Source organism: Mustelus asterias, chromosome 2, assembly GCF_964213995.1.
Source record: "Mustelus asterias chromosome 2, sMusAst1.hap1.1, whole genome shotgun sequence".
NCBI classification, from domain to species: Eukaryota; Metazoa; Chordata; class Chondrichthyes; order Carcharhiniformes; family Triakidae; genus Mustelus; species Mustelus asterias.
The window spans coordinates 2,933,257-2,960,044 of NC_135802.1; the positions used below are offsets into that span (position 1 = coordinate 2,933,257).

The following is a 26,788-nucleotide window of genomic DNA, read 5'->3' on the forward strand; positions in this document are numbered from 1 at the left end:
CTTCTTTTTGAATTCTAACACTTCCATTAATGACATAACATGGCTGCTTGGCGATGCTAAATTGACTCGAGTGTCAGGGGGTTAGTCGGGTAAATATATGGGGTTATGGGAATAGGGCCTGGGTGGGATCCTGGTCAGTGCAAACTCGATGGGCCAAATGGCCTCCTTCTGCACTATAGAGATTCTACAAATACAGGCAATTGGGACTCGCTGAGAGGGCACCATGGACTGGTTGGGCAGAAGGGACTGTTTCCAAGCTGTACGGCTCTATGATAGTAAGAAGTTTGACAACACCAGGTTTAACAACAACAGGTTTATTTGGTAACAAATGCATTTGCTATCAAATAAACCTGTTGGACTTTAACCTGGTATTGTTAAACTTCTTACTGTGTTTACCCCAGTCCAACACCGGCATCTCCACATCTGCTCTATGACCCCATGGAGAGGAGAGAGGGAGACCATTTGAGAAGGACATAGATTCCCTCCCTCCTCCCCACAGGATCTATGTGGGGTGGAGGGAGAGTGCGAGGGAGTCCCCAAGAGGAGGGTGGGAGACCCCTGGGAAGGGTGGGAGAAGGACCCAGTGAGGAGTGCAAAGAGAGGGAGGGAGGGGGACCCCATCAGGAGGAGGACCCCATTGGGAGGAGGGCTGCACGGGGAGTGTGAGGGAGGGGGCCTCCCTCGGAAGGGACAGGAACGCGGACGGGAGGGAAATGTCCTAGGGAGGGAGGGGGACCCCATGGGCAGGGGGGGGGGGAAGGAAGGAGACTCTATGGGGAGGGGGGTGGGAAGGCAATTCGCTTGGGAGGGGGCCCCGGACAGGAGGAGGTTTGTGTGTCCAGTGGGGAAGTGGATGAATATCCCTCAGTGAGATGGTGTGGAATGAGTTGGTGAGATTCCTGTGGGTGATTGGTAAACAGGACAGACACGGTAACAATGATCTGCAATCAGCAATTTTATTCATGATTTTTCCTCAAGGAACAGAAAGGTTTATAGGTTGTACACACATCCTGATAGAACTGGAACTGCAGCAGACCCAGAGTCAATACTCAATCGGTATTCACACACTCACTGATGGGGAGAAACTGCACGGACTCCAGGATGAATCCTGGTTTCTCCAGAGCTGTAAGTTTACCATTCAAGTTGGATTCCCGTTGCCAGCCAGTGGGACAGAGGTGGGATTGATCCACCTTTCTGTGTTCCTGTGTTGGGAACACAGTGTTTTACAGAATCATTCTCTGCCGTTTGTCCCCTGGTCTCTGAGCCCCGTCCTTCAGCCTGTGATTGACTGGGAATGTTGCTTGGTTGGGAAGAAATTCCCTCTGTTCCCGGGTGTGTTGCAGGAAGTTTGGAGGCAGACTCATTGTGTGAAATGATTACTAGAAGCAGCATTGCAGAGAGCGTGGTCTCTCCAGGGAGAGCAGCTGATAATGATCTGGACTGGTCGCATAAGCTCAAAGCACAAAGTGGATCGTCCCAAACAAGCGGCGAGTTCAGATTATATGGACATGATCCTCTCTGGAAAAACAAAATCAAGGAATAATATTGTTATTTTTCATTCACAGGATATGGGTCACTGGTCAGAGCACAGTTATTCCCCTCTCCCACCACAACCTGCGACCAGGAAAATGGGAATTCCCATTTGCATCTTGAGAATGATTTGATCAGGAACAGGGCTAGTTCAATACAGGGAGGACTGGTGCTGAGTGATTGGCTGCCATGCTACATGGGACTCTCAGAGAACAGCTCACCTCTGACCTGTGACATTAGCTTCCTCAGAGCTTTGTGTGGCTAAAGCCTTGGTCACCAGCCAGTGGTGCCCCCTGATTGGTGGGGAGCCATCCTTTAACAAGGTGAAAGGTCAGTGTGAGTTGGTGCAGGCAGTGTGACCTCTGCCACTCCCAATGCCAGTTCGAGATTTGACCAATGGGGCAAGACTGGCATGTACACGATGATGCCCTGTCACCATGGGTTCATCCAATGGCTGGCACAGCTCAGGGGGCAGCGGGTTCAAGTGGCGCAGGAACACAGAATCCAGGCGGCTGCAGGTTCTGCTTGTGTTCCCCGGGGGAATGTGAAAAGGTAGATTGCAGCTCCAAGCTCCTTGAATGACGAGTGAGATGAAGATGAAAGCAAATCATAAAGAGTCTGTCTGATACACACCAGGAGAATTCTTCAAGCGTGAGGCAGGCTGAAAGACGATAGGCTGGGAGGAGAGCTGAGGAGATGAGAATGTTCTGGAAGTTAACAGGAAAAGGAAGCCAATCTCTCTGACTGCGTGTAAAGCAGGAAGCGGCGGGGGAGAGATAGAGTGGCTCCTATCAGGAACAAGGAGGGTGACAGAGATGAGGGGTGTTGATTATGAGGGAGACTAAGCAGATTGGGGTTGTACCCGTTGGAATTTATAAGGCTGAGGGGGAATCTTATAGAGACCTAGAAGATAATGAAGGGGCTGGATAGGGTAGAGGTGGAGAGATTCTTTCCACTTAGAAAGGAAGCTGGAACTAGAGGGCACAGCCTCAAAATAAAGGGGGTCAGTTAAGGCAGAGTTGAGGAGGAACTTCTTCTCTCAGAGGGTGGTGAATCTCTGGAATTCTCTGCCCACTGAAGTGGTGGAGGCTACCTCATTGAATATGTTTAAATCACGGATAGATGGATTCCTGATCAGTAAGGGAATTAGCGGTTATAGGGATCAGGTGGGTAAGTGGAACTGATCCACTTCAGATCAGCCATGATCTTATTGAATGGCGGGGCAGGCTCGAGGGGCTAGATGGCCTACTCCTGCTCCTAGGTGATGAATGAATACTTTTCTTCAGTGTTCACCAAGGAGAGGGGCCATGTTTTTGAGGAAGAGAAGGTGTTAAAGGCTAATAGGCTGGAGGAAATAGATGTTCGGAGGGAGGATGTACTGGCAGTTTTGAATAAACTGAAGGTCGATAAGTCCCCTGGGCCTGATGAAATATATCCTAGGATTCTTTGGGAGGCAAGGGATGAGATTGCAGAGCCTTTGGCTTTGTTCTTTGGGTCCTCACTGTCCACGGGGATGGTGCCAGAGGACTGGAGAGTGGCGAATGTTGTTCCTCTGTTTAAGAAAGGGAATAGAAATGACCCTGGTAATTATAGACCGGTTAGTCTTACTTCGGTGGTTGGTAAATTGATGGAAAAGGTCGTTAGGGATGGGATTTACGACCATTTAGAAAGATGCGGATTAATCCGGGATAGTCAGCACGGATTCGTGAAGGGCAAGTTGTGCCTCACAAATTTGATTGAACTTTTTGAGGAGTTAACTAAGTGTGTTGATGAAGGTAGGGCAGTTGATGTCATATACATGGATTTTAGTAAGGCGTTTGATAAGGTCCCTCATGGTCGGCTTATGATGAAAGTGAGGAGGTGTGGGATAGAGGGAAAGTTGGCCGATTGGATAGGTAACTGGCTGTCTGATCGAAGACAGAGGGTGGTGGTGGATGGAAAATTTTCGGATTGGAGGCAGGTTGCAAGCGGAGTGCCACAGGGATCAGTGCTTGGTCCTCTACTCTTTGTGATTTTTATTAATGACCTAGAGGAGGGGGCTGAAGGGTGGATCAGTAAATTTGCTGATGACACCAAGATTGGTGGAGTAGTGGATGAGGTGGAGGGCTGTTGTAGGCTGCAAAGAGACATAGATAGGATGCAAAGCTGGGCTGAAAAATGGCAAATGGAGTTTAACCCTGATAAATGTGAGGTGATTCATTTTGGTAGGACTCATTTAAATGTGGATTACAGGGTCAAAGGTAGGGTTCTGAAGACTGTGGAGGAACAGAGAGATCTTGGGGTCCATATCCACAGATCTCTAAAGGTTGCCACTCAAGTGGATAGAGCTGTGAAGAAGGCCTATAGTGTGTTAGCTTTTATTAACAGGGGGTTGGAGTTTAAGAGCCGTGGGGTTATGCTGCAACTGTACAGGACCTTGGTGAGACCACATTTGGAATATTGTGTGCAGTTCTGGTCACCTCACTATAAGAAGGATGTGGAAGCGCTGGAAAGAGTGCAGAGGAGATTTAGCAGGATGCTGCCTGGTTTGGAGGGTAGGTCTTATGAGGAAAGGTTGAGGGAGCTAGGGCTGTTCTCTCTGGAGAGGAGGAGGCTGAGGGGAGACTTAATAGAGGTTTATAAAATGATGAAGGGGATAGATAGAGTGAACGTTCAAAGACTATTTCCTCGGGTCGATGGAGTTATTACAAGGGGGCATAACTATAGTGTTCGTGGTGGGAGATATAGGAAGGATATCAGAGGTAGGTTCTTTACGCAGAGAGTGGTTGGGGTGTGGAATGGACTTCCTGCAGTGATAGTGGAGTCAGACACTTTAGGAACATTCAAGCGGTTATTGGATAGGCACAAGGAGCACACCAGGATGATAGGGAGTGGGATAGCTTGATCTTGGTTTCAGATAAAGCTCGGCACAACATTGTGGGCCGAAGGGCCTGTTCTGTGCTGTACTGTTCTATGTTCTATGTTCAATCCCCTCAGCCTCCTCTGATTTAAAGACCTATCCCATCTCTCCTCATTCTCCACCTCCTCTCTGCCTCTTTAGATAGAATCACATCCTCCCTGTAATCCGGTGAGCAGAATTAGGCAGTGTTTTGTACAGTTGCAGTGTAAGCTCTCTGCTTGCTTGATGAATACACATCGCATCCTGTCTTTATCTACTTGTTATGCTGCAATGATTGGCAATGATCTCCAATTTCCTCCGTTCTGCTCCTTTCCTTCCCCTATCTCAGTGTTAATATTGTCTTTTCCCAGGCCGACCCAGAGGTAGGAAAGCTTTGCTGAACAAGGATTGTAATCTCAGCGGTGCTGGAATGTGTGGAGATGTCGGGCACTGGTCGACAGGCCCCTGAAGCTCCGAGCAATGAGGTCGCTGAGTGTAAATGGGAGCTGGTGATGCAGCGACTGAGGTGAAGCTTCAGAATTCATACTCACTCATGGTGAGGCTCGTGGCTACCAAATGCTTTCACCTCACACAGAGTCAGGGCCACTCTCTTGTTTGGAATGCTGACAGTCAGGTAACGGCCGTGCACTCCCAGATTGCTGCAACGAAAGATTCGAGTCTGTCCGGCTGGAATGCATTCGATTTCGGCACATCTGTAACAGACAAAGAGAATCAGGAGAGACTGAATCTCCACAAAGCAACTGCACACCATCCCTGACACACTCCAACATCCCAGACACACTCCAACATCCCTGACACACTCCAACATCCCTGACACACTCCAACATCCCTGACACACTCCAACATCCCTGACACACTCCAACATCCCTGACACACTCCAACATCCCTGACACACTCCAACATCCCTGACACACTCCAACATCCCAGACACACTCCAACATCCCAGACACACGCCAACATCCCAGACACACTCCAACATCCCAGACACACTCCAACATCCCTGACACACTCCAACATCCCTGACACACTCCAACATCCCTGACACACTCCAACATCCCTGACACACTCCAACATCCCTGACACACTCCAACATCCCTGACACACTCCAACATCCCTGACACACTCCAACATCCCAGACACACTCCAACATCCCAGACACACGCCAACATCCCAGACACACGCCAACATCCCAGACACACACCAACATCCCAGACACACTCCAACATCCCAGACACACTCCAACATCCCAGACACACTCCAACATCCCTGACACACTCCAACATCCCTGACACACTCCAACATCCCTGACACACTCCAACATCCCAGACACACTCCAACATCCCAGACACACGCCAACATCCCAGACACACGCCAACATCCCAGACACACGCCAACATCCCAGACACACGCCCACATCCCAGACACACTCCAACATCCCAGACACACTCCAACATCCCAGACACACTCCAACATCCCAGACACACTCCAACATCCCAGACACACGCCAACATCCCAGACACACGCCAACATCCCTGACACACGCCAACATCCCAGACACGCTCCAACATCCCAGACACACTCCAACATCCCAGACACACTCCAACATCCCAGACACACGCCAACATCCCAGACACACGCCAACATCCCAGACACACTCCAACATCCCAGACACACTCCAACATCCCAGACACACTCCAACATCCCAGACACACTCCAACATCCCAGACACACTCCAACATCCCAGACACACTCCAACATCCCAGACACACTCCAACATCCCAGACACACTCCAACATCCCAGACACACTCCAACATCCCTGACACACGCCAACATCCCAGACACACGCCAACATCCCAGACACACGCCAACATCCCAGACACACGCCAACATCCCAGACACACGCCAACATCCCAGACACACGCCAACATCCCAGACACACTCCAACATCCCAGACACACGCCAACATCCCAGACACACTCCAACATCCCTGACACACTCCAACATCCCTGACACACTCCAACATCCCAGACACACTCCAACATCCCAGACACACTCCAACATCCCAGACACACTCCAACATCCCAGACACACTCCAACATCCCTGACACACTCCAACATCCCTGACACACTCCAACATCCCTGACACACTCCAACATCCCTGACACACTCCAACATCCCTGACACACTCCAACATCCCTGACACACTCCAACATCCCTGACACACTCCAACATCCCTGACACACTCCAACATCCCTGACACACTCCAACATCCCTGACACACTCCAACATCCCTGACACACTCCAACATCCCTGACACACTCCAACATCCCAGACACACTCCAACATCCCAGACACACGCCAACATCCCAGACACACGCCAACATCCCTGACACACGCCAACATCCCTGACACACGCCAACATCCCTGACACACGCCAACATCCCAGACACACTCCAACATCCCAGACACACTCCAACATCCCTGACACACTCCAACATCCCAGACACACTCCAACATCCCAGACACACTCCAACATCCCAGACACACTCCAACATCCCAGACACACTCCAACATCCCAGACACACTCCAACATCCCAGACACACTCCAACATAGAACATAGAACATAGAACATTACAGCGCAGAACAGGCCCTTCGGCCCACGATGTTGCACCGACCAGTTAAAAAAAAAACTGTGACCCTCCAACCTAAACCAATTTCTTTTCGTCCATGAACCTATCTACGGATCTCTTAAACGCCCCCAAACTAGGCGCATTTACTACTGATGCTGGCAGGGCATTCCAATCCCTCACCACCCTCTGGGTAAAGAACCTACCCCTGACATCGGTTCTATAACTACCCCCCCTCAATTTAAAGCCATGCCCCCTCGTGCTGGATTTCTCCATCAGAGGAAAAAGGCTATCACTATCCACCCTATCTAAACCTCTAATCATCTTATATGTTTCAATAAGATCCCCTCTTAGCCGCCGCCTTTCCAGCGAAAACAATCCCAAATCCCTCAGCCTCTCCTCATAGGATCTCCCCTCCATACCAGGCAACATCCTGGTAAACCTCCTCTGCACCCTCTCCAAAGCCTCCACATCCTTCCTGTAATGTGGGGACCAGAACTGCACACAGTACTCCAAGTGCGGCCGCACCAGAGTTGTGTACAGTTGCAACATAACGCTACGACTCCTAAATTCAATCCCCCTACCAATAAACGCCAAGACACCATATGCCTTCTTAACAACCTTATCTACTTGATTCCCAACTTTCAGGGATCTATGCACACATACACCTAGATCCCTCTGCTCCTCCACACTATTCAAAGTCCTCCCGTTAGCCCTATACTCAACACATCTGTTATTCCTACCAAAGTGAATTACCTCACACTTCTCCGCATTAAACTCCGTCCGCCACCTCTCGGCCCAACTTTGCAACCTGTCTAAGTCTTCCTGCAAACTACGACACCCTTCCTCACTGTCTACCACACCACCGACTTTGGTGTCATCAGCAAATTTGCTAATCCACCCAACTATACCCTCATCCAGATCATTAATAAATATTACAAACAGCAGTGGCCCCAAAACAGATCCTTGAGGTACACCACTTGTAACCGCACTCCATGATGAATATTTACTATCAACCACCACCCTCTGTTTCCTATCCGCTAGCCAATTCCTGATCCAATTTCCTAGATCACCCCCAATCCCATACATCTGCATTTTCTGCAGAAGCCTACCATGGTGAACCTTATCAAACGCCTTACTAAAATCCATATATACCACGTCCACTGCCTTGCCCCCATCCACCTCCTTGGTCACTTTCTCAAAAAACTCAATAAGGTTAGTAAGGCACGACCTACCTGCCACAAAACCATGCTGACTATCACCTATCAATTCATTACTCTCCAAATAACTATAAATCCTATCCCTTATAATTTTTTCCAACATCTTGCCGACAACAGAAGTGAGACTCACCGGTCTATAATTCCCGGGGAAGTCTCTGTTCCCCTTCTTAAACAATGGGACAACATTCGCTAACCTCCAATCTTCTGGTACTATACCAGAGGCCAACGACGACCTGAAGATCAGAGCCAGAGGCTCTGCAATCACTTCTCTTGCCTCCCAGAGAATCCTTGGATAAATCCCATCCGGACCAGGGGATTTATCTATTTTCAGACCCTCCAGAATATCCTGCACATCCTCCTTATCAACTGTAATACTGTCTATTCTACTCCCTTGCAACCCAGTGTCCTCCTCAGCTATATTCATGTCCCCTTGCGTGAACACCGAAGAGAAATATTCGTTCAATGCTTCACCAATCTCCTCCGGTTCCACACATAACTTCCCTCTGCCATCTATAACTGGCCCTAAACTTGCCCTAACCAACCTTCTGTTCTTGACATACCTATAGAACGCCTTAGGATTCTCTTTAACCCTATCCGCCAAAGTCTTCTCATGTCCCCTTTTAGCCCTTCTAAGCTCGCTCTTCAACTCCCTCTTAGCCAATCTAAAGCTTTCTAGTGCACTACCCGAGTGCTCACGTCTCATCCGAACATAAGCCTCCTTTTTCTTTTTAACCAACAAAGAAACTTTTTTGGTGCACCACGGTTCCCTAGCCCTACCAATTCCTCCTTGCCTGACAGGGACATACCTATCACAGACTCGCAGTAGCTGCTCCTTGAAAAAACTCCACATGTCGGACGTTCCCAGTCCCTGTAATCTCCTAGTCCAACCTATGTTTCCTAATTCTCTCCTAATAGCCTCATAATTACCCTTCCCCCAGCTAAAACCACTGGCCCGAGGTTCATGCCTATCCCTTTCCATCACTAAGGTGAACGTAACCGAATTGTGGTCACTATCACCAAAATGCACACCAACTTCCAAGTCTAGCACCTGGTCTGGCTCATTTCCCAGCACCAGATCCAATATAGCCTCACCTCTAGTTGGCCTGTCTACATACTGAGTCAAAAAACCTTCCTGCACGCTTTGAACAAAAACTGACCCCTCTAACGAGCTAGAGCTATAACAATTCCAGTCAATATTAGTCAAGTTAAAATCCCCCATAACAATTGCCCTATTACTTTCACTCCTAAGCAGGATTGACTCCGCAATCCTTTCCTCAACCTCTCTAGAACTTTTAGGACACACTCCAACATCCCAGACACACGCCAACATCCCAGACACACGCCAACATCCCAGACACACTCCAACATCCCAGACACACTCCAACATCCCAGACACACTCCAACATCCCAGACACACTCCAACATCCCTGACACACGCCAACATCCCTGACACACGCCAACATCCCTGACACACGCCAACATCCCAGACACACGCCAACATCCCAGACACACGCCAACATCCCAGACACACGCCAACATCCCAGACACACGCCAACATCCCAGACACACTCCAACATCCCAGACACACGCCAACATCCCAGACACACTCCAACATCCCAGACACACGTCAACATCCCAGACACACGCCAACATCCCAGACACACGCCAACATCCCAGACACACGCCAACATCCCAGACACACGCCAACATCCCAGACACACTCCAACATCCCAGACACACTCCAACATCCCAGACACACTCCAACATCCCAGACACACTCCAACATCCCAGACACACTCCAACATCCCAGACACACTCCAACATCCCAGACACACTCCAACATCCCAGACACACTCCAACATCCCAGACACACTCCAACATCCCAGACACACGCCAACATCCCTGACACACGCCAACATCCCAGACACACTCCAACATCCCAGACACACTCCAACATCCCAGACACACGTCAACATCCCAGACACACGCCAACATCCCAGACACACGCCAACATCCCAGACACACGCCAACATCCCAGACACACGCCAACATCCCAGACACACGCCAACATCCCAGACACACTCCAACATCCCAGACACACTCCAACATCCCAGACACACTCCAACATCCCAGACACACTCCAACATCCCAGACACACTCCAACATCCCAGACACACTCCAACATCCCAGACACACTCCAACATCCCAGACACACTCCAACATCCCAGACACACTCCAACATCCCAGACACACTCCAACATCCCAGACACACTCCAACATCCCAGACACACTCCAACATCCCAGACACACTCCAACATCCCAGACACACGCCAACATCCCTGACACACGCCAACATCCCAGACACACTCCAACATCCCAGACACACTCCAACATCCCAGACACACTCCAGCATCCCAGACACACTCCAGCATCCCAGACACACGCCAACATCCCAGACACACGCCAACATCCCAGACACACGCCAACATCCCAGACACACGCCAACATCCCAGACACACTCCAACATCCCAGACACACTCCAACATCCCAGACACACTCCAACATCCCAGACACACTCCAACATCCCAGACACACTCCAACATCCCAGACACACTCCAACATCCCAGACACACTCCAACATCCCAGACACACTCCAACATCCCAGACACACTCCAACATCCCAGACACACTCCAACATCCCAGACACACTCCAACATCCCAGACACACTCCAACATCCCAGACACACTCCAACATCCCAGACACACTCCAACATCCCAGACACACTCCAACATCCCAGACACACTCCAACATCCCAGACACACTCCAACATCCCAGACACACGCCAACATCCCTGACACACGCCAACATCCCAGACACACTCCAACATCCCAGACACACTCCAACATCCCAGACACACTCCAGCATCCCAGACCCACTCCAACATCCCTGACACACGCCAACATCCCAGACACACTCCAACATCCCAGACACACTCCAACATCCCAGACACACTCCAACATTAAACATCAGAGCAGAGGCTCGAGCAAGAAAATAAGATGTGAAGGAGTAGGACCTATCAAATGTGGTGGTGGGAAAGTCTGTATAGAACCAGTAGCAGAGGTACCCAATGAATACTTTGCTTCAGTATTCACAGTGGAAAAGGATCTTGGTAGTTGCAGTGCAGACTTGCAGTGGACTGAGAAGATTGAGCATGTGGACATTAGGAAAGAGGATGCGTTGGAGCTTTTGAAAAGCACCAAGTTAGATAAATCACCGGGACCGGATGGGATGTTCCCCAGGTTACTGTGGGAGGCGAGGGAAGAGATTGCTCAGCCTCTGGCGATGATCTTTGCGTCATCAATGGAGACGGGAGAGGTTCCGGAGAATTGCGGATGTGGTTCTGTTATTCTAGAAAGGGAGAAGAGATAGCCCGGGAAATTATAGACCGGTGAGTCTAACCTCAGTGGTTAGTAAGTTGATGGAGAGGATCCTGGGAGGCCGGATTTATGAACCTCTGGAGAGGAATAGTATGATCAGAAATAGCCAGCACGGCTTTGTCCAAGGCAGATCATGCCTTACGAGCCTAATTGAATTTTCTGAAGATGTAACTGGACACATAGAGGAGGGAAGAGCAGTCGATATAGTTTATATGGATTTCAGAAAGGCATTTGATAAGGTGCCCCATGCAAGGCTTATTGAGAAAGTGAAGGGGCATGGGATACAAGGGGACATTGCTTTGTGGATTCAGAACTGGCTTGCCCACAGAATAAGAAGTTTAACAACACCAGGTTAAAGTCCAACAGGTTTATTTGGTAGCAAAAGCCAATTATTTGGTGGCTTTTGCTACCAAATAAACCTGTTGGACTTTAACCTGGTGTTGTTAAACTTCTTACTGTGTTTACCCCAGTCCAACGCCGGCATCTCCACATCTTGCCCACAGAAGGCAAAGAGTGGTTGTCGATGGGTCTTTTTCAGCATGGAGGTCGGTCACCAGTGGGGTGCCCCAGGGATCTGTTCTGGGACCCTTGCTCTTTGTGATTTTTATAAATGACCTGGATGAGGAAGTGGAAGGATGGGTTGGCAAGTTTGCTGATGACACAAAGGTTGGAGGTGTTGTGGATAGCGTAGAGGGATGTCAGCAGTTGCAACGAGACATAGATAAGATGCAAGACTGGGCGGAGAAGTGGCAGATGGACTTCAACCCAGATAAATGTGTGGTGGTTCATTTTGGCAGGTCGAATAGGATGAAAGAATATAATATTAAGGGTAAAATGCTTGGCAGTGTGGAAGATCAGAAGGATCTTGGGGTCCAGGTTCATAGGACGCTCAAAGCAGCGTCGCAGGTAGAGGCTGTGGTTAAGAAGGCGTATGGAATACTGGCCTTCATCAATAGAGGAATTGAGTTTAGAAATCAGGAGATAATGCTGCAGCTGTATAGGACCCTGGTCAGACCCCACCTGGAGTACTGTGCCCAGTTCTGGTCACCTCATTACAGAAAGGATGTGGAAGCCATAGAAAGGGTGCAGAGGAGATTTACAAGGATGTTGCCTGGATTAGGTGGCATGCCTTATGAGGATAGGTTGAGAGAGCTAGGACTTTTCTCCTTGGAGAGGCGAAGGATGAGAGGTGACCTGATAGAGGTGTATAAGATGTTGAGGGGCATTGATAGAGTGGATTCTCAGAGGCTTTTACCCAGGGCTGAAATGGTTGCCACAAGAGATCACAGGTTTAGGGTGCTGGGGAGTAGGTACAGAGGAGATGTTAGGGGTAAGTTTTTCACTCAGAGGGTGGTGGGTGCGTGGAATCGGCTGCTGGTAGTGGTGGTAGAGGCGGATTTGATAGGGTCTTTTAAGAGACTTTTGGATAAGTTCATGGAAGTTAGTAAGATAGAGGGTTATAGGTAAGCCGAGTAGGTAGGGACATGTTTGGTGCAACTTGTGGGCCGAAGCTTTGTGCTGTAGCTTTTCTATGTTCTATGTTCTATAATCACACTTTGCAACGTTACATTACTGGGGGGTTTCTAAATGACGGGGAGTTTGGGGGGGTGGGGGCGGTTTTGGGGTGTTCGGGGAGTTGGGGGGTTTAGGGAGGGTCGGGGGGAGTGGGGTCGGCAGGTGTTGGGGGTTTGGGTGTTAGGGAGCGTTGGGGGGAGGTCAGGGGAGTGCTGGGTGGGGGGGGAAGGTTTGCTAGGGGGGTTGGAGGTGGTTTGAGTGTTAGGGGCTGTGGGGGGTGTTGGGGGGGGGGGGGTTGGGGGGGGGGGTGTTGGGGGGGGTGTGAACATTACACTTTATTGGCCGTCCCATTGTTTTTCAGGCAGTCTCCGATGTGAATCTTTGCTCCGTTAAGGGCCCCTCCTTCCTTGCTGGTGGTGATTTCGACAATGTAGACTCGGTAATGGTAATGCATATCAACCCTCCACCATGGAGAATCTTCCACACGGGTCTGGCTGCACGATCCCATCTCATTCCCATCAATGGCGTGTGGAGCTGCTCCCAAGAAACTTGACAGGCTGGACTGGGTGGCCCGAATGGTCGATACCAGATTTCCTGCAATCAGGAGAATGGAAGTTGTTGAGAACATTCCCTCCGACTGACCTGGGACAGAATGTCCCAGGTTTGATCATGTTATTGGGGAGGGTTTAAACTAGATTTGCAGGGGGGTGGGAACCAGAGTGCCAGAGCAGATAGTGGAGCAGGGGTAAAAAGACAGGTTAGTTCAAGCAAAATCACAAATGGAAGGGTAGAGTGTGGTGGAAATAATCTTTTGAGGTGTGTCTATTTCAATGCCAGGAGTATTGTGGGGAAGGCAGATGAGCTGAAGGCATGGATAGACACATGGAAATATGACATTATAGCCATTAGTGAAACTTGGCTACAGGAGGGGCAGGACTGGCAGCTCAATGTTCCAGGGTTCCAATGTTTCAGGCGGGATAGAGGCAGAGGGATAAAAGGTGGGGGTGCGGGTGGGGGGGCGGGTGGGGGGGGCGGGGGTGGGTGCGGGGCGGGTTGCATTGTTGGTCAGGGAAAATGTTACAGCAGTACTCAGGCAGGATAGATTAGGGAGCTTGTCTACAGAGGCCCTATGGGTGGAGCTGAGAAACAGGAAAGGTATGACCACATTAATGGGGTTGTATTATAGACCACCCAATAGTCAGCGAGAATTGGAGGAGCAAATCAGCAGAGAGACAGCTGACAACTGCAAGAAACACAAAGTTGTGATCGTAGGGGATTTTAATTTTCCACATATAGATTGGGACTCGCATACTGTTAAAGGTTTAGATGGGGTAGAGTTTGTAAAATGTGTTCAGGAGAATTTTCTACATCAGTATATAGAGGTGCCAACTAGAGAGGATGCGATATTGGATCTCCTATTGGGAAATGAGTTAGGGCAGGTGATGGATGTGAGTGTGAGGGAACACTTTGGATCCAGTGATCATAATGCCATTAGTTTCAACCTGATCATGGATAAGGATAGATCTGGTCCTCGGGTTGAAGTTCTGAACTGGAAAAAGGCCAAATTTTATGAAATGAGAAGGGATCTGGGAAGTGTGGATTGGCACAGGCTGTTCTCTGGTAAGGATGTAAATGGAAAGTGGGAGGCCTTCAAAGGAGAAATTTTGAGAGCGCAGAGTTTGTATGTTCCTGTCAGGATTAAAGGCAAAGTAAATAGGAATAAGGAACCTTGGTTCTCGAGGGAGATTGTAACACTGATTAAGAGGAAGAGGGAGTTGTATGAAATGTACAGGCAGCAAGGAACAGATCAGATGCTCGAGGAGTATAAAAAGTGCAAGAAGCTACTTAAGAGGGAAATCAGGAGGGCTAAAAGAAGACATGAGGTTGCTTTGGCAGACAGAGTGAAGGAAAATCCAAAGAGCTTCTATAGGTATGTTAGGAGCAAAAGGATAGTGAGGGATAAAATTGGTCCTCCTGAAGACCAGAGTGGTAGACTGTGTATGGAACCAAAAGAGATGGGGGAGATACTAAATGGTTTTTTTGCATCCGTATTTACTGAGGAAACGGGCATGGAGTCTACGGAAACAGGGCAAACAGGTAGGGAGGCCATGGAAGCTTTACAGATTAAAGGGGAGGAGGTGCTCGCTGTCTTGAGGCAAATCAGAGTGGATAAATCCCCAGGACCGGACAGGGTATTCCCACGGACCTTGAGGGAAGCTAGTGTTGAACTTGCAGGGGCCCTGGCAGACATATTTAAAATGTCAGTATTCACAGGGGAGGTGCCGGATGATTGGAGAGTGGCTCATGTTGTTCCGTTGTTTAAAATAGGTTCCAAAAGAAATCCGGGAAATTATAGGCCAGTAAGTTTGACGTCGGTGGTGGGCAAGTTATTGGAAGGTGTGATAAGGGATAGGATCTACAAATATTTGGATAGACAGGGACTTATTAGGGAGAGTCAACATGGCTTTGTGCGTGGTAGGTCATGTTTGACCAATCTATTAGAGTTTTTCGAGGAGGTTACCAGGAAAGTGGATGAAGGGAAGGCGGTGGATGTTGTCTACCTGGATTTCAGCAAGGCCTTTGATAAGGTCCCTCATGGGAGGTTAGTTAGGAAGGTTCAGTCGCTAGGTATACATGGGGAGGTAGTAAATTGGATTAGACACTGGCTCAATGGAAGAAGTCAGAGAGTGGTTGTGGAGGATTGCTTCTCTGAGTGGAGGCCTGTGACTTGTGTGGCTTTTGCTACCAAATAAACCTGTTGGACTTTAACCTGGTGTTGTTAAACTTCTTACTAGTGGTGTGCCGCAGGGATCGGTGTTGGGTACATTGTGGTTTGTCATCTATATCAATGATCTGGATGATAATGTGGTCAATTGGATCAGCAAATTTGCTGATGATACAAAGATTGGAGGTGCAGTGGACAGTGAGGAAGGTTTTCAAAGCTTGCAGAGGGATTTGGACCAACTCGAAAAATGGACTGAAAAATGGCAAATGGAATTTAACGCAGACAAGTGTGAGATATTGCACTTTGGAAGGACAAACCAAAGTAGAACGTGCAGGGTAAATGGTAGGACTCTGAAGAGTGCAGTTGAACAGAGGGATCTGGGAATACAGGTACAGAATTCCCTAAAAGTGATGTCATAGGTGGATAGGGTCGTAAAGAGTGCCTTTGGTACGTTGGCCTTTATAAATCGGAGTATCGAGTATAAACGTTGGAGTGTTATGGTAAGGTTATATGATGTGGAGATGCCGGCGTTGGACTGGGGTAAACACAGTAAGAAGTTTAACAACACCAGGTTAAAGTCCAACAGGTTTATTTGGTAGCAAAAACCACACAAGCTTTCGAAGCTCTAAGCCCCTTCTTCAGGTGAGTGGGAATTCTGTTCACAAACAGAGTTTATAAAGACACAGACCAAAAAGACAAGAACCAAAAAAGGTTCTTTTGGAACCTTTTTTAAACAACGGAACAACATGAGCCACTCTCCAATCATCCGGCACCTCCCCTGTGAATACTGACATTTTAAATATGTCTGCCAGGGCCCCTGCAAGTTCAACACTAGCTTCCCTCAAGGTCTGTGGGAATACCCTGTCCGGTCCTGGGGATTTATCCACTCTGATTTGCCTCAAGACAGGTTATATGAGGTATTGGTGAGGCCGAATTTAGAGTATTGTGTACAGTTTTGGTCAGCTCGTTACAGGAAGGATGTAAATAAGATTGAAAGAGTGCAGAGAAGGTTCACAAGGATGTTGCCGGGACTTGAGAAGCTGAGTTACAGAGAGAGATTGAATAGGTTGGGACTTTATTCCCTGGAGCGTAGAAGAATGAGGGGAGATTTGATGAAGGTGTATAAGATTTTGGTGGGTATAGATAGAGTGAATGCAAGCAGGCTTTTTCCACTGAGGCTAGGGGAGAAAAAATCCAGAGGGCATGGGTTAAGGGTGAAAGGAGAAAAGTTTAAAGGGAATATTAGGGGGGGCTTCTTCACGCAGAGAGTGGTGGGAGTGTGGAATGAGCTGCCGGATAAAGTGGTAAATGCTTTTTACATTTTTAACATTTAAGAAAACACTTTTAACATTTAAGAAAAACTTGGACGGGTTCATGGATGAGAGGGGTGTGGAGGGATATGGTCCAAGTGCAGGTCAGTGGGACTGGGCAGAAAATGGTTCGGCACAGACAAGAAGGGCCAAAAGGCCTGTTTCTGAGCTGTAATTTTCTATGGTTCTAAGGTCCTAAACCGGAGGGAATTGGGCAAGGAACTAGGGGTGTCGAGAGCAAGCAGTTTTTACAATTGGATATGGGACTGGGAATGTGTGACTGAAAGGCTGGTGGAGGCTGATTCCAGAATAAATCTCAAACCAGATTCACATAAATATTTGAAACTATTTGAAGGGAAAATTGTAACAGGATTTGGGAAACGATTGGTGAGTGGGAGAGTACTGACTGATTGGATAATTGGAAAACACTTTCAACGACATGATGGCCTGTATGGCCTCCCACTGTACAGCATCATGGTTCCATTATACACACAGGCACACACTCACACAGCCTAGGGAGGCGATGGCCTCGTGGTATTGTCGCTAGACGATGAATCCAGAAATTGGGTTCAAATCCCGCCACGGCAGATGGTAGAATTTGAATTGAATTTTTTTTTTAAAAAAAGAACTTCAGGGAGGAGTTGATAGATTAAAGGAACCGTGGTGCATGAAAGCTGTGCGGGACCTAGTCAAGAAGAAAAGGAAAGCATACAAAAGGTTCAGAGAGCTTGGCGAAGATAGGGATCGAGAAGAGTATACGGCTTGTAGGAAGGGACTAAAGAAGGAAATTAGGAGAGCCAGAAGGGGTCATGAGAAGGCCTTGGCAGGTAGGATTAAGGAAAACCCGAAGGCGTTCTATAAATATGTGAAGAGTAAAAGGATGAGACGTGAAGGAATAGGGCCGATAAAAGGTGAAGGCGGGAAAGTCTGTACAGAACCAGTAGAAATGGCAGAGGTGCTTAATGAGTATTTTGCCTCGGTTTTCACAGAGGAGAAGGACCTGGGTGGATGTACTGCGGGCTTGCGGTGGACTGAAAGGATTGAGTATGTGGACTTTAACAAAGAGGTTGTGCTGGAATCTTTGAATGGCATCAAAACAGATTTGATCTGTTGAGACGGGAGAGGTGCCAGTGGATTGGAGGATTGCGGATGTGGTTCCTATTTTCAAGAAGGGGAATAGGGATAGCCCGTGAAATTACCGACCGGTGAGTCTAACCTCAGTGGTTGGTAAGCTGATGGAGAAGATCCTGAGGGACAGGATTTATGAGCATTTCGAGAGGTTTAGTATGCTCAAGAATACTCAGTATGGCTTTGTCAAAGGCAGACCGTGCCTTACGAGCCTGGTGGAGTTCTTAGAAAATGTGACTAAACACATTGACGAAGGGAAGGCGGTAGATGTGATTTATATGGATTTTAGCAAGGCGTTTGATCAGGTCCCCCATGCAAGGCTTCTAGAAAAAGAGAAAGAGCATGGGATCCAAGGGGCTGCTGCCCTGTGGATCCAGAACTGGCTTGCCCAAAGGAGGCAGAGAGTGGGTATAGATGGGTCTTTTTCAAAATGGAGGTCGGTCACCAGTGGTGTGCCCCAGGGATCTGTTCTGGGACCCTTGCTTTTTGTCATTTTCGTCAATGACCTGGAAGAGGAAGTGGAGGGATGGGTTGGTAAGTTTGCTGACGACACAAAGGTTGGCAGGGTTGTGGATAGTCTGGGGGGATGTCAGAAGTTACAGAGGGACATAGATAGGATGCAAGACTGGGTGGAGAAGTGGCAGATGGACTTCAACCCAGATAAATGCGTAGTGGTCCATTTTGGCAGGTCAAATGGGATGAAGGAGTACAATATAAAGGGAAAGACTCTTAGTACTGTAGAGGATCAGAAGGACCTTGGGGTCCGGGTCCATAGGACTCTGAAATCTGCCCCGCAGGTGGAGGAGGTGGTTAAGAAGGCGTATGGTGTGCTGGCCTTTATCAATCGAGGGATTGAGTTTAGGAGTCCGGGGATAATGATGCAGCTATATAAGACCCTCGTCAGACCCCACTTGGAGTACTGTGCTCAGTTCTGGTCACCTCATTACAGGAAGGATGTGGAAAAGATTGAAAGGGTGCAGAGGAGATTTACAAGGGTGTTGCCTGGATTGAGTGGCATGCCTTATGAGGATAGGCTGAGGGAGCTCGGTCTTTTCTCCTTGGAGAGAGGTAGGATGAGAGGAGACCTAATAGAGGTATATAAGATGTTGAGAGGCATAGATCGGGTGGACTCTCAGAGGCTTTTTCCCAGGGTGGAAATGGCTGCTACGAGAGGACACAAGTTTAAGGTGCTGGGGGTAGGTACAGGGGAAATGTTAGGGGGAAGTTTTTCACACAGAGGGTGGTGGGCGAGTGGAATCAGCTGCCGTCAGTGGTGGTGGAGGCAAACTCAATAGGGTCTTTTAAGAGACTCCTGGATGAGTACATGGGACTTAATAGGATGGAGGGTTATAGGTAGGCCGAGAAGGTAGGGATATGTTCGGCACAACTTGTGGGGCCGAAGGGCCTGTTTTGTGCTGTAATTTTTCTGTGTTTCTATGTTTCTACTGATGACCATGAAACCATTGTCGATTGTCGGAAAAACCCACCTGGGTCACTAATGTCCTGTAGAGAAGGAAATCTGCTGTCCTTGCCCGGTCTGACCTACCTGTGACTGCAGAGCCACAGCAATGTGGGTGACTCTGAAATGGCCCAATAATTTGATGTATTATTGTCACATGTATTAACATACAGTGAAAAGTATTGTTTCTTGCGCGTTATATAGACAAAGCATACCGTTCATAGAGAAGGAAAGGAGAGAGTGCAGAATGTGGTGTTACAGTCATAGCTAGGGTGTAGAGAAAGATCAACTAAATGCAAGGTAGGTCCATTCAAAAGTCTGACAGCAGCAGGAAAGTCAGCTACTCAGTTCAAGGACAACCAGGGACGGGGAATAAATACTGGCCAGCCAGCGATGCCCATGTCCGATGAATGAATAAAACAAAAGACTCCACCCAGATTGGGCTGGTTTTCTGCTGGCCTCAGAGTTGTGACAGTGTATTCTCAGGTAGCGGTCAGTCAGAGACAGTGTAACTCTCCGCAGATTCCAGCTGGTCACTGTCCCATTCTGTCCTGTCCCAATCTGCACGGATAAACAATCACACTGGGAATCTCACCTGTCTGAAGCTGAGCCAGAGCCCGCATCCTTTCCCAGGTTTGGAATCAGCTGTAACGGAGGCTAATGAATTGCTTACCTGTGGATGGATGGGCGCAAGCCGTGCCCCAGAGACAGGCGAACACCAGCAGGTACTGAGGTGACATTCTGTCGAACAGACAAAATACACAGAAAGGTTACACACGGAAAATGATGCTGCTGATTTCGGGGGAGGATTGCTGTGTCCCTGGCAGATATTATCCACACTTTCATTCACATTTATTGGGTGAATTTGACCATCCAGTCATGTTGGAAAGATGTTACTGTTTCTCTTGTTGACTCTGACTGGGACGGTTCAGTCCCACTGGGAGATGAGAATGTCTATCGAATGTACAGCACAGAAACAGGCCATTCAGCCCAATAGGCTAATGCTGACCTTAATGCTGTGCAGAGCCTCCTCCTATCCCCCTATCAGTGTATCATTCCATCCCTACCCCCCCGCCACATGTTCCAATGTGTCTGCCCTCCTCATCACACCCAGACACAGTGCAGGAAGCTCCACATTCCCAACATGCTCGGGATAAAGAAGATTCTTATGAATTGCCCATTGGAATTCTTGGCCATTATCAGGTGACAATGGCTCCCGATTAGTCACGGACACCAAAATGGAAACAATTGTTCTCCCACTCCCCTCTCAGGACGAGATTAATTTGGGTCTTGGTTGGGCTGGATTGGATTCTGCACTGACGGGGAGACGCTGTCATGGCAACAGGGCTGGGTTCAGAGGTTAGATACAGACTAAAGCTCCCTCTACACCGTCCCCATCAAACACTCCCAGGACAGGTACAGCACTGGGTTAGATACAAAGTAAAGCTCCCTCTACACTGTCCCCATCAAACACTCCCAGGACAGGTACAGCACGGGGTTAGATACAGAGTAAAGCTCCGTCTACACTGTCCCCCATCAAACACTCCCAGGACAGGTACAGCACGGTGTTAGATACAGAGTAAAGCTCCCTCTACACTGTCCCCATCAAACACTCCCAGGACACGTACAGCACGGTGTTCGATACAGAGTAAAGCTCCCTCTACACTGTCCCCCATCAAACACTCCCAGGACAGGTACAGCACGGGGTTAGATACAGAGTAAAGCTCCCTTTACACTGTCCCCATTAAACACTCCCAGGACAGGTACAGCACGGGGTTAGATACAGAGTAAAGCTCCCTCTACACTGTCCCCATCAAACACTCCCAGGACAGGTACAGCACGGGGTTAGATACAGAGTAAAGCTCCCTCTACACTGTCCCCATCAAACACTCCCAGGACAGGTACAGCACGGGGTTAGATACAGAGTAAAGCTCCCTCTACACTGTCCCCATCAAACACTCCCAGGACAGGTACAGCACGGGGTGAGATACAGAGTAAAGCTCCCTCTACACTGTCCCCCATCAAACACTCCCAGGACAGGGACAGCACGGGGTTAGATACAGAGTAAAGCTCCCTCTACACTGTCCCCATCAAACACTCCCAGGACAGGTACAGCACGGGGTGAGATACAGAGTAAAGCTCTCTCTACACTGTCCCCATCAAACACTCCCAGGACAGGTACAGCACGGGGTGAGATACAGAGTAGAGGTTAAATCTTTCTCTATGTGACATTCTCTGCATCTCAGTGGAGTGACAAGGTCGTCTCTCCCCAGTCTCCCTTCCATTGACTCTCAGTCTGAAGATGTGTTTAAGATTGAGGAACAGGAGTGTTTGGGATATTCCCAGCATGGAGACACTCCACAATTCCCAAATGACACTCGGATTCAGGAATAGGAATCAGGAAAAGTTCCTCACCTTGTGCAGGTTCTTCCCGGTTGTTGTGAGTCTTGCTTTGATCCCAGTTAATATCCAAACTGTTGGCAAATGGGCCCGTGTGCAAATGGTCACATGGTGCTGGCCTTGGCTTTCGATTGGCTCAAAGTTTGGTGCAGTTTGTTAATCTTAGGTAATAATAATTTGAGCAATGCCTCAGAAAAAGAAGAACTTGGGAAATGTGTAAGCTGCTGGACCGTTAAACAGGGATTGGGAAAGAGGGAATCTTCAGTTTGAAAGGAGAAGTGGCATGAGACCACATGAGGGCTGAAGAAGCCGCTTACTCTGTATCTAACCCTGTGCTGTACGTGTCCTGGGAGTGTTTGATGGGGACAGTGTAGAGGGAGCTTTACTCTGTATCTAACGCCGTGCTGTACCTGTCCTGGGAGTGTTTGATGGGGACAGTGTAGAGGGAGCTTTACTCTGTATCTAACCCCGTGCTGTACCTGTCCTGGGAGTGTTTGATGGGGACAGTGGAGAGGGAGCTTTACTCTGTATCTAACCCCGTGCTGTATCTGTCCTGGGAGTGTTTGGTGGGGACAGTGTAGAGGGAGCTTTACTCTGTATCTAACCCTGTGCTGTATCTGTCCTGGGAGTGTTTGATGGGGACAGTATAGAGGGAGCTTTACTCTGTATCGAACCCTGTGCTGTACCTGTCCTGGGAGTGTTTGATGGGGGACAGTGTAGAGGGAGCTTTACTCTGTATCTGACCCCGTGCTGTACCTGTCCTGGGAGTGTTTGATGGGGGACAGTGAAAAGGGAGCTTTACTCTGTATCTAACCCCGTGCTGTCCCTGTCCTGGGAGTGTTTGATGGGGACGGTGTAGAGGGAGCTTTACTCTGTATCTAACCCCGTGCTGTACCTATCCTGGGAGTGTTTGATGGGGGACAGTGTAAAGGGTGCTTTACTCTGTATCTAACCCCATGCTGTACCTGTCCTGGGAGTGTTTGATGGGGACAGTGTAGAGGGAGCTTTACTCTGTATCTAACCCCGTGCTGTACCTGTCCTGGGAGTGTTTGATGGGAACAGTGTAAAGGGAGCTTTACTCTGTATCTAACCCCGTGCTGTACCTATCCTGGGAGTGTTTGATGGGGGACAGTGTAAAGGGAGCTTTACTCTGTATCGAACCCCGTGCTGTCCCTGTCCTGGGAGTGTTTGATGGGAACAGTGTAAAGGGAGCTTTACTCTGTATCTAACCCCGTGCTGTCCCTGTCCTGGGAGTGTTTGATGGGGGACAGTGTAAAGGGAGCATTACTCTGTATCTAAACCCGTGCTGTACCTGTCCTGGGAGTGTTTGATGGGGACAGTGTAGAGGGAGCTTTACTCTGTATCTAACGCCGTGCTGTACCTGTCCTGGGAGTGTTTGATGGGGACAGTGTAGAGGGAGCTTTACTCTGTATCTAACCCCGTGCTGTGCCTGTCCTGGGAGTGTTTGATGGGGACAGTGGAGAGGGAGCTTTACTCTGTATCTAACCCCGTGCTGTATCTGTCCTGGGAGTGTTTGGTGGGGACAGTGTAGAGGGAGCTTTACTCTGTATCTAAACCTGTGCTGTATCTGTCCTGGGAGTGTTTGATGGGGACAGTATAGAGGGAGCTTTACTCTGTATCGAACCCTGTGCTGTACCTGTCCTGGGAGTGTTTGATGGGGACGGTGTAGAGGGAGCTTTACTCTGTATCTAACCCCGTGCTGTCCCTGTCCTGGGAGTGTTTGATGGGGGACAGTGTAAAGGGAGCTTTACTCTGTATCTAACCCCGTGCTGTACCTATCCTGGGAGTGTTTGATGGGGGACAGTGTAAAGGGTGCTTTACTCTGTATCTAACCCCATGCTGTACCTGTCCTGGGAGTGTTTGATGGGGACAGTGTAGAGGGAGCTTTACTCTGTATCTAACCCCGTGCTGTACCTGTCCTGGGAGTGTTTGATGGGAACAGTGGAAAGGGAGCATAACTCTGTATCTAACCCCGTGCTGTACCTATCCTGGGAGTGTTTGATGGGGGACAGTGTAAAGGGAGCTTTACTCTGTATCGAACCCCGTGCTGTCCCTGTCCTGGGAGTGTTTGATGGGGACAGTGTAGAGGGAGCTTTACTCTGTATCTAACCCCGTGCTGTCCCTGTCCTGGGAGTGTTTGATGGGGGACAGTGTAAAGGGAGCATTACTCTGTATCTAACCCCGTGCTGTACCTATCCTGGGAGTGTTTGATGGGGGACAGTGTAAAGGGTGCTTTACTCTGTATCTAAACCCGTGCTGTACCTGTCCTGGGAGTGTTTGATGGGGACAGTGTAGAGGGAGCTTTACTCTGTATCTAACCCCATGCTGTACCTGTCCTGGGAGTGTTTGATGGGGACAGTGTAGAGGGAGCTTTCCTCTGTATCTAACCCCGTGCTGTACCTATCCTGGGAGTGTTTGATGGGAACAGTGTAAAGGGAGCTTTACTCTGTATCTAACCCCGTGCTGTACCTATCCTGGGAGTGTTTGATGGGGGACAGTGTAAAGGGAGCTTTACTCTGTATCGAACCCCGTGCTGTCCCTGTCCTGGGAGTGTTTGATGGGGACAGTGTAGAGGGAGCTTTACTCTGTATCTAACCCCGTGCTGTACCTATCCTGGGAGTGTTTGATGGGGGACAGTGTAAAGGATGCTTTACTCTGTATCTAAACCCGTGCTGTACCTGTCCTGGGAGTGTTTGATGGGGACAGTGCAGAGGGAGCTTTACTCTGTATCTAACCCCGTGCTATACGTATCCTGGTTGTGTTTGATGGGAACAGTGCAAAGGGAGCTTTACTCTGTATCTAACCCCGTGCTGTACCTATCCTGGGAGTGTTTGATGGGGGACAGTGTAAAGGGAGCTTTACTCTGTATCGAACCCCGTGCTGTCCCTGTCCTGGGAGTGTTTGATGGGGACAGTGTAGAGGGAGCTTTACTCTGTATCTAACCCCGTGCTGTCCCTGTCCTGGGAGTGTTTGATGGGGGACAGTGTAAAGGGAGCATTACTCTGTATCTAACCCCGTGCTGTACCTATCCTGGGAGTGTTTGATGGGGGACAGTGTAAAGGGTGCTTTACTCTGTATCTAAACCCGTGCTGTACCTGTCCTGGGAGTGTTTGATGGGGACAGTGTAGAGGGAGCTTTACTCTGTATCTAACGCCGTGCTGTACCTGTCCTGGGAGTGTTTGATGGGGACAGTGTAGAGGGAGCTTTACTCTGTATCTAACCCCGTGCTGTGCCTGTCCTGGGAGTGTTTGATGGGGACAGTGGAGAGGGAGCTTTACTCTGTATCTTACCCCGTGCTGTATCTGTCCTGGGAGTGTTTGGTGGGGACAGTGTAGAGGGAGCTTTACTCTGTATCTAACCCTGTGCTGTATCTGTCCTGGGAGTGTTTGATGGGGACAGTATAGAGGGAGCTTTACTCTGTATCGAACCCTGTGCTGTACCTGTCCTGGGAGTGTTTGATGGGGGACAGTGTAGAGGGAGCTTTACTCTGTATCTAACCCCGTGCTGTACCTGTCCTGGGAGTGTTTGATGGGGGACAGTGTAAAGGGAGCTTTACTCTGTATCTAACCCCGTGCTGTCCCTGTCCTGGGAGTGTTTGATGGGGACGGTGTAGAGGGAGCTTTACTCTGTATCTAACCCCGTGCTGTCCCTGTCCTGGGAGTGTTTGATGGGGGACAGTGTAAAGGGAGCTTTACTCTGTATCTAACCCCGTGCTGTACCTATCCTGGGAGTGTTTGATGGGGGAGAGTGTAAAGGGTGCTTTACTCTGTATCTAACCCCATGCTGTACCTGTCCTGGTAGTGTTTGATGGGGACAGTGTAGAGGGAGCTTTACTCTGTATCTAACCCCGTGCTGTACCTGTCCTGGGAGTGTTTGATGGGAACAGTGTAAAGGGAGCATTACTCTGTATCTAACCCCGTGCTGTACCTATCCTGGGAGTGTTTGATGGGGGACAGTGTAAAGGGTGCTTTACTCTGTATCTAAACCCGTGCTGTACCTGTCCTGGGAGTGTTTGATGGGGACAGTGTAGAGGGAGCTTTACTCTGTATCTAACCCCATGCTGTACCTGTCCTGGGAGTGTTTGATGGGGACAGTGTAGAGGGAGCTTTACTCTGTATCTAACCCCGTGCTGTACCTATTCTGGGAGTGTTTGATGGGAACAGTGTAAAGGGAGCTTTACTCTGTATCTAACCCCGTGCTGTACCTATCCTGGGAGTGTTTGATGGGGGACAGTGTAAAGGGAGCTTTACTCTGTATCGAACCCCGTGCTGTCCCTGTCCTGGGAGTGTTTGATGGGGACAGTGTAGAGGGAGCTTTACTCTGTATCTAACCCCGTGCTGTCCCTGTCCTGGGAGTGTTTGATGGGGGACAGTGTAAAGGGAGCATTACTCTGTATCTAACCCCGTGCTGTACCTATCCTGGGAGTGTTTGATGGGGGACAGTGTAAAGGGTGCTTTACTCTGTATCTAAACCCGTGCTGTACCTGTCCTGGGAGTGTTTGATGGGGACAGTGT

At 49.1% G+C, this 26,788-nt stretch overlaps 1 protein-coding gene across 1 annotated transcript; it reads right to left on the minus strand.

Moving 5' to 3' along the window:
- Positions 1-938: 938 nt before the first annotated feature.
- Positions 939-20,593, minus strand: LOC144504693 (fucolectin-1-like). The gene is made up of 4 exons (XM_078230417.1): positions 20,527-20,593; positions 13,564-13,825; positions 4,960-5,121; positions 939-1,518 (listed from the first exon to the last, which is right to left on the minus strand). The coding sequence occupies exons 1-4, from the start codon at positions 20,591-20,593 to the stop codon at positions 1,494-1,496; spliced, it is 516 nt and encodes a 171-aa protein (XP_078086543.1). The 3' UTR covers positions 939-1,493.
- Between the last annotated feature and the right edge of the window lie 6,195 nt (positions 20,594-26,788).

Bases quoted from the DNA above. Each gene is read 5' to 3' on its own strand.
- LOC144504693 (XM_078230417.1), bottom strand. From the start codon at position 20,593: ATGTCACCTCAGTACCTGCTGGTGTTCGCCTGTCTCTGGGGCACGGCT. The intron at 13,826-20,526 runs GTAAGCAATTCA...TCCTGATTGCAG, and splicing joins TTGCGCCCATCCATCCACAG to GAAATCTGGTATCGACCATT. The intron at 5,122-13,563 runs GTAATGTTCACA...TGTCTGTTACAG, and splicing joins AATGGGACGGCCAATAAAGT to ATGTGCCGAAATCGAATGCA.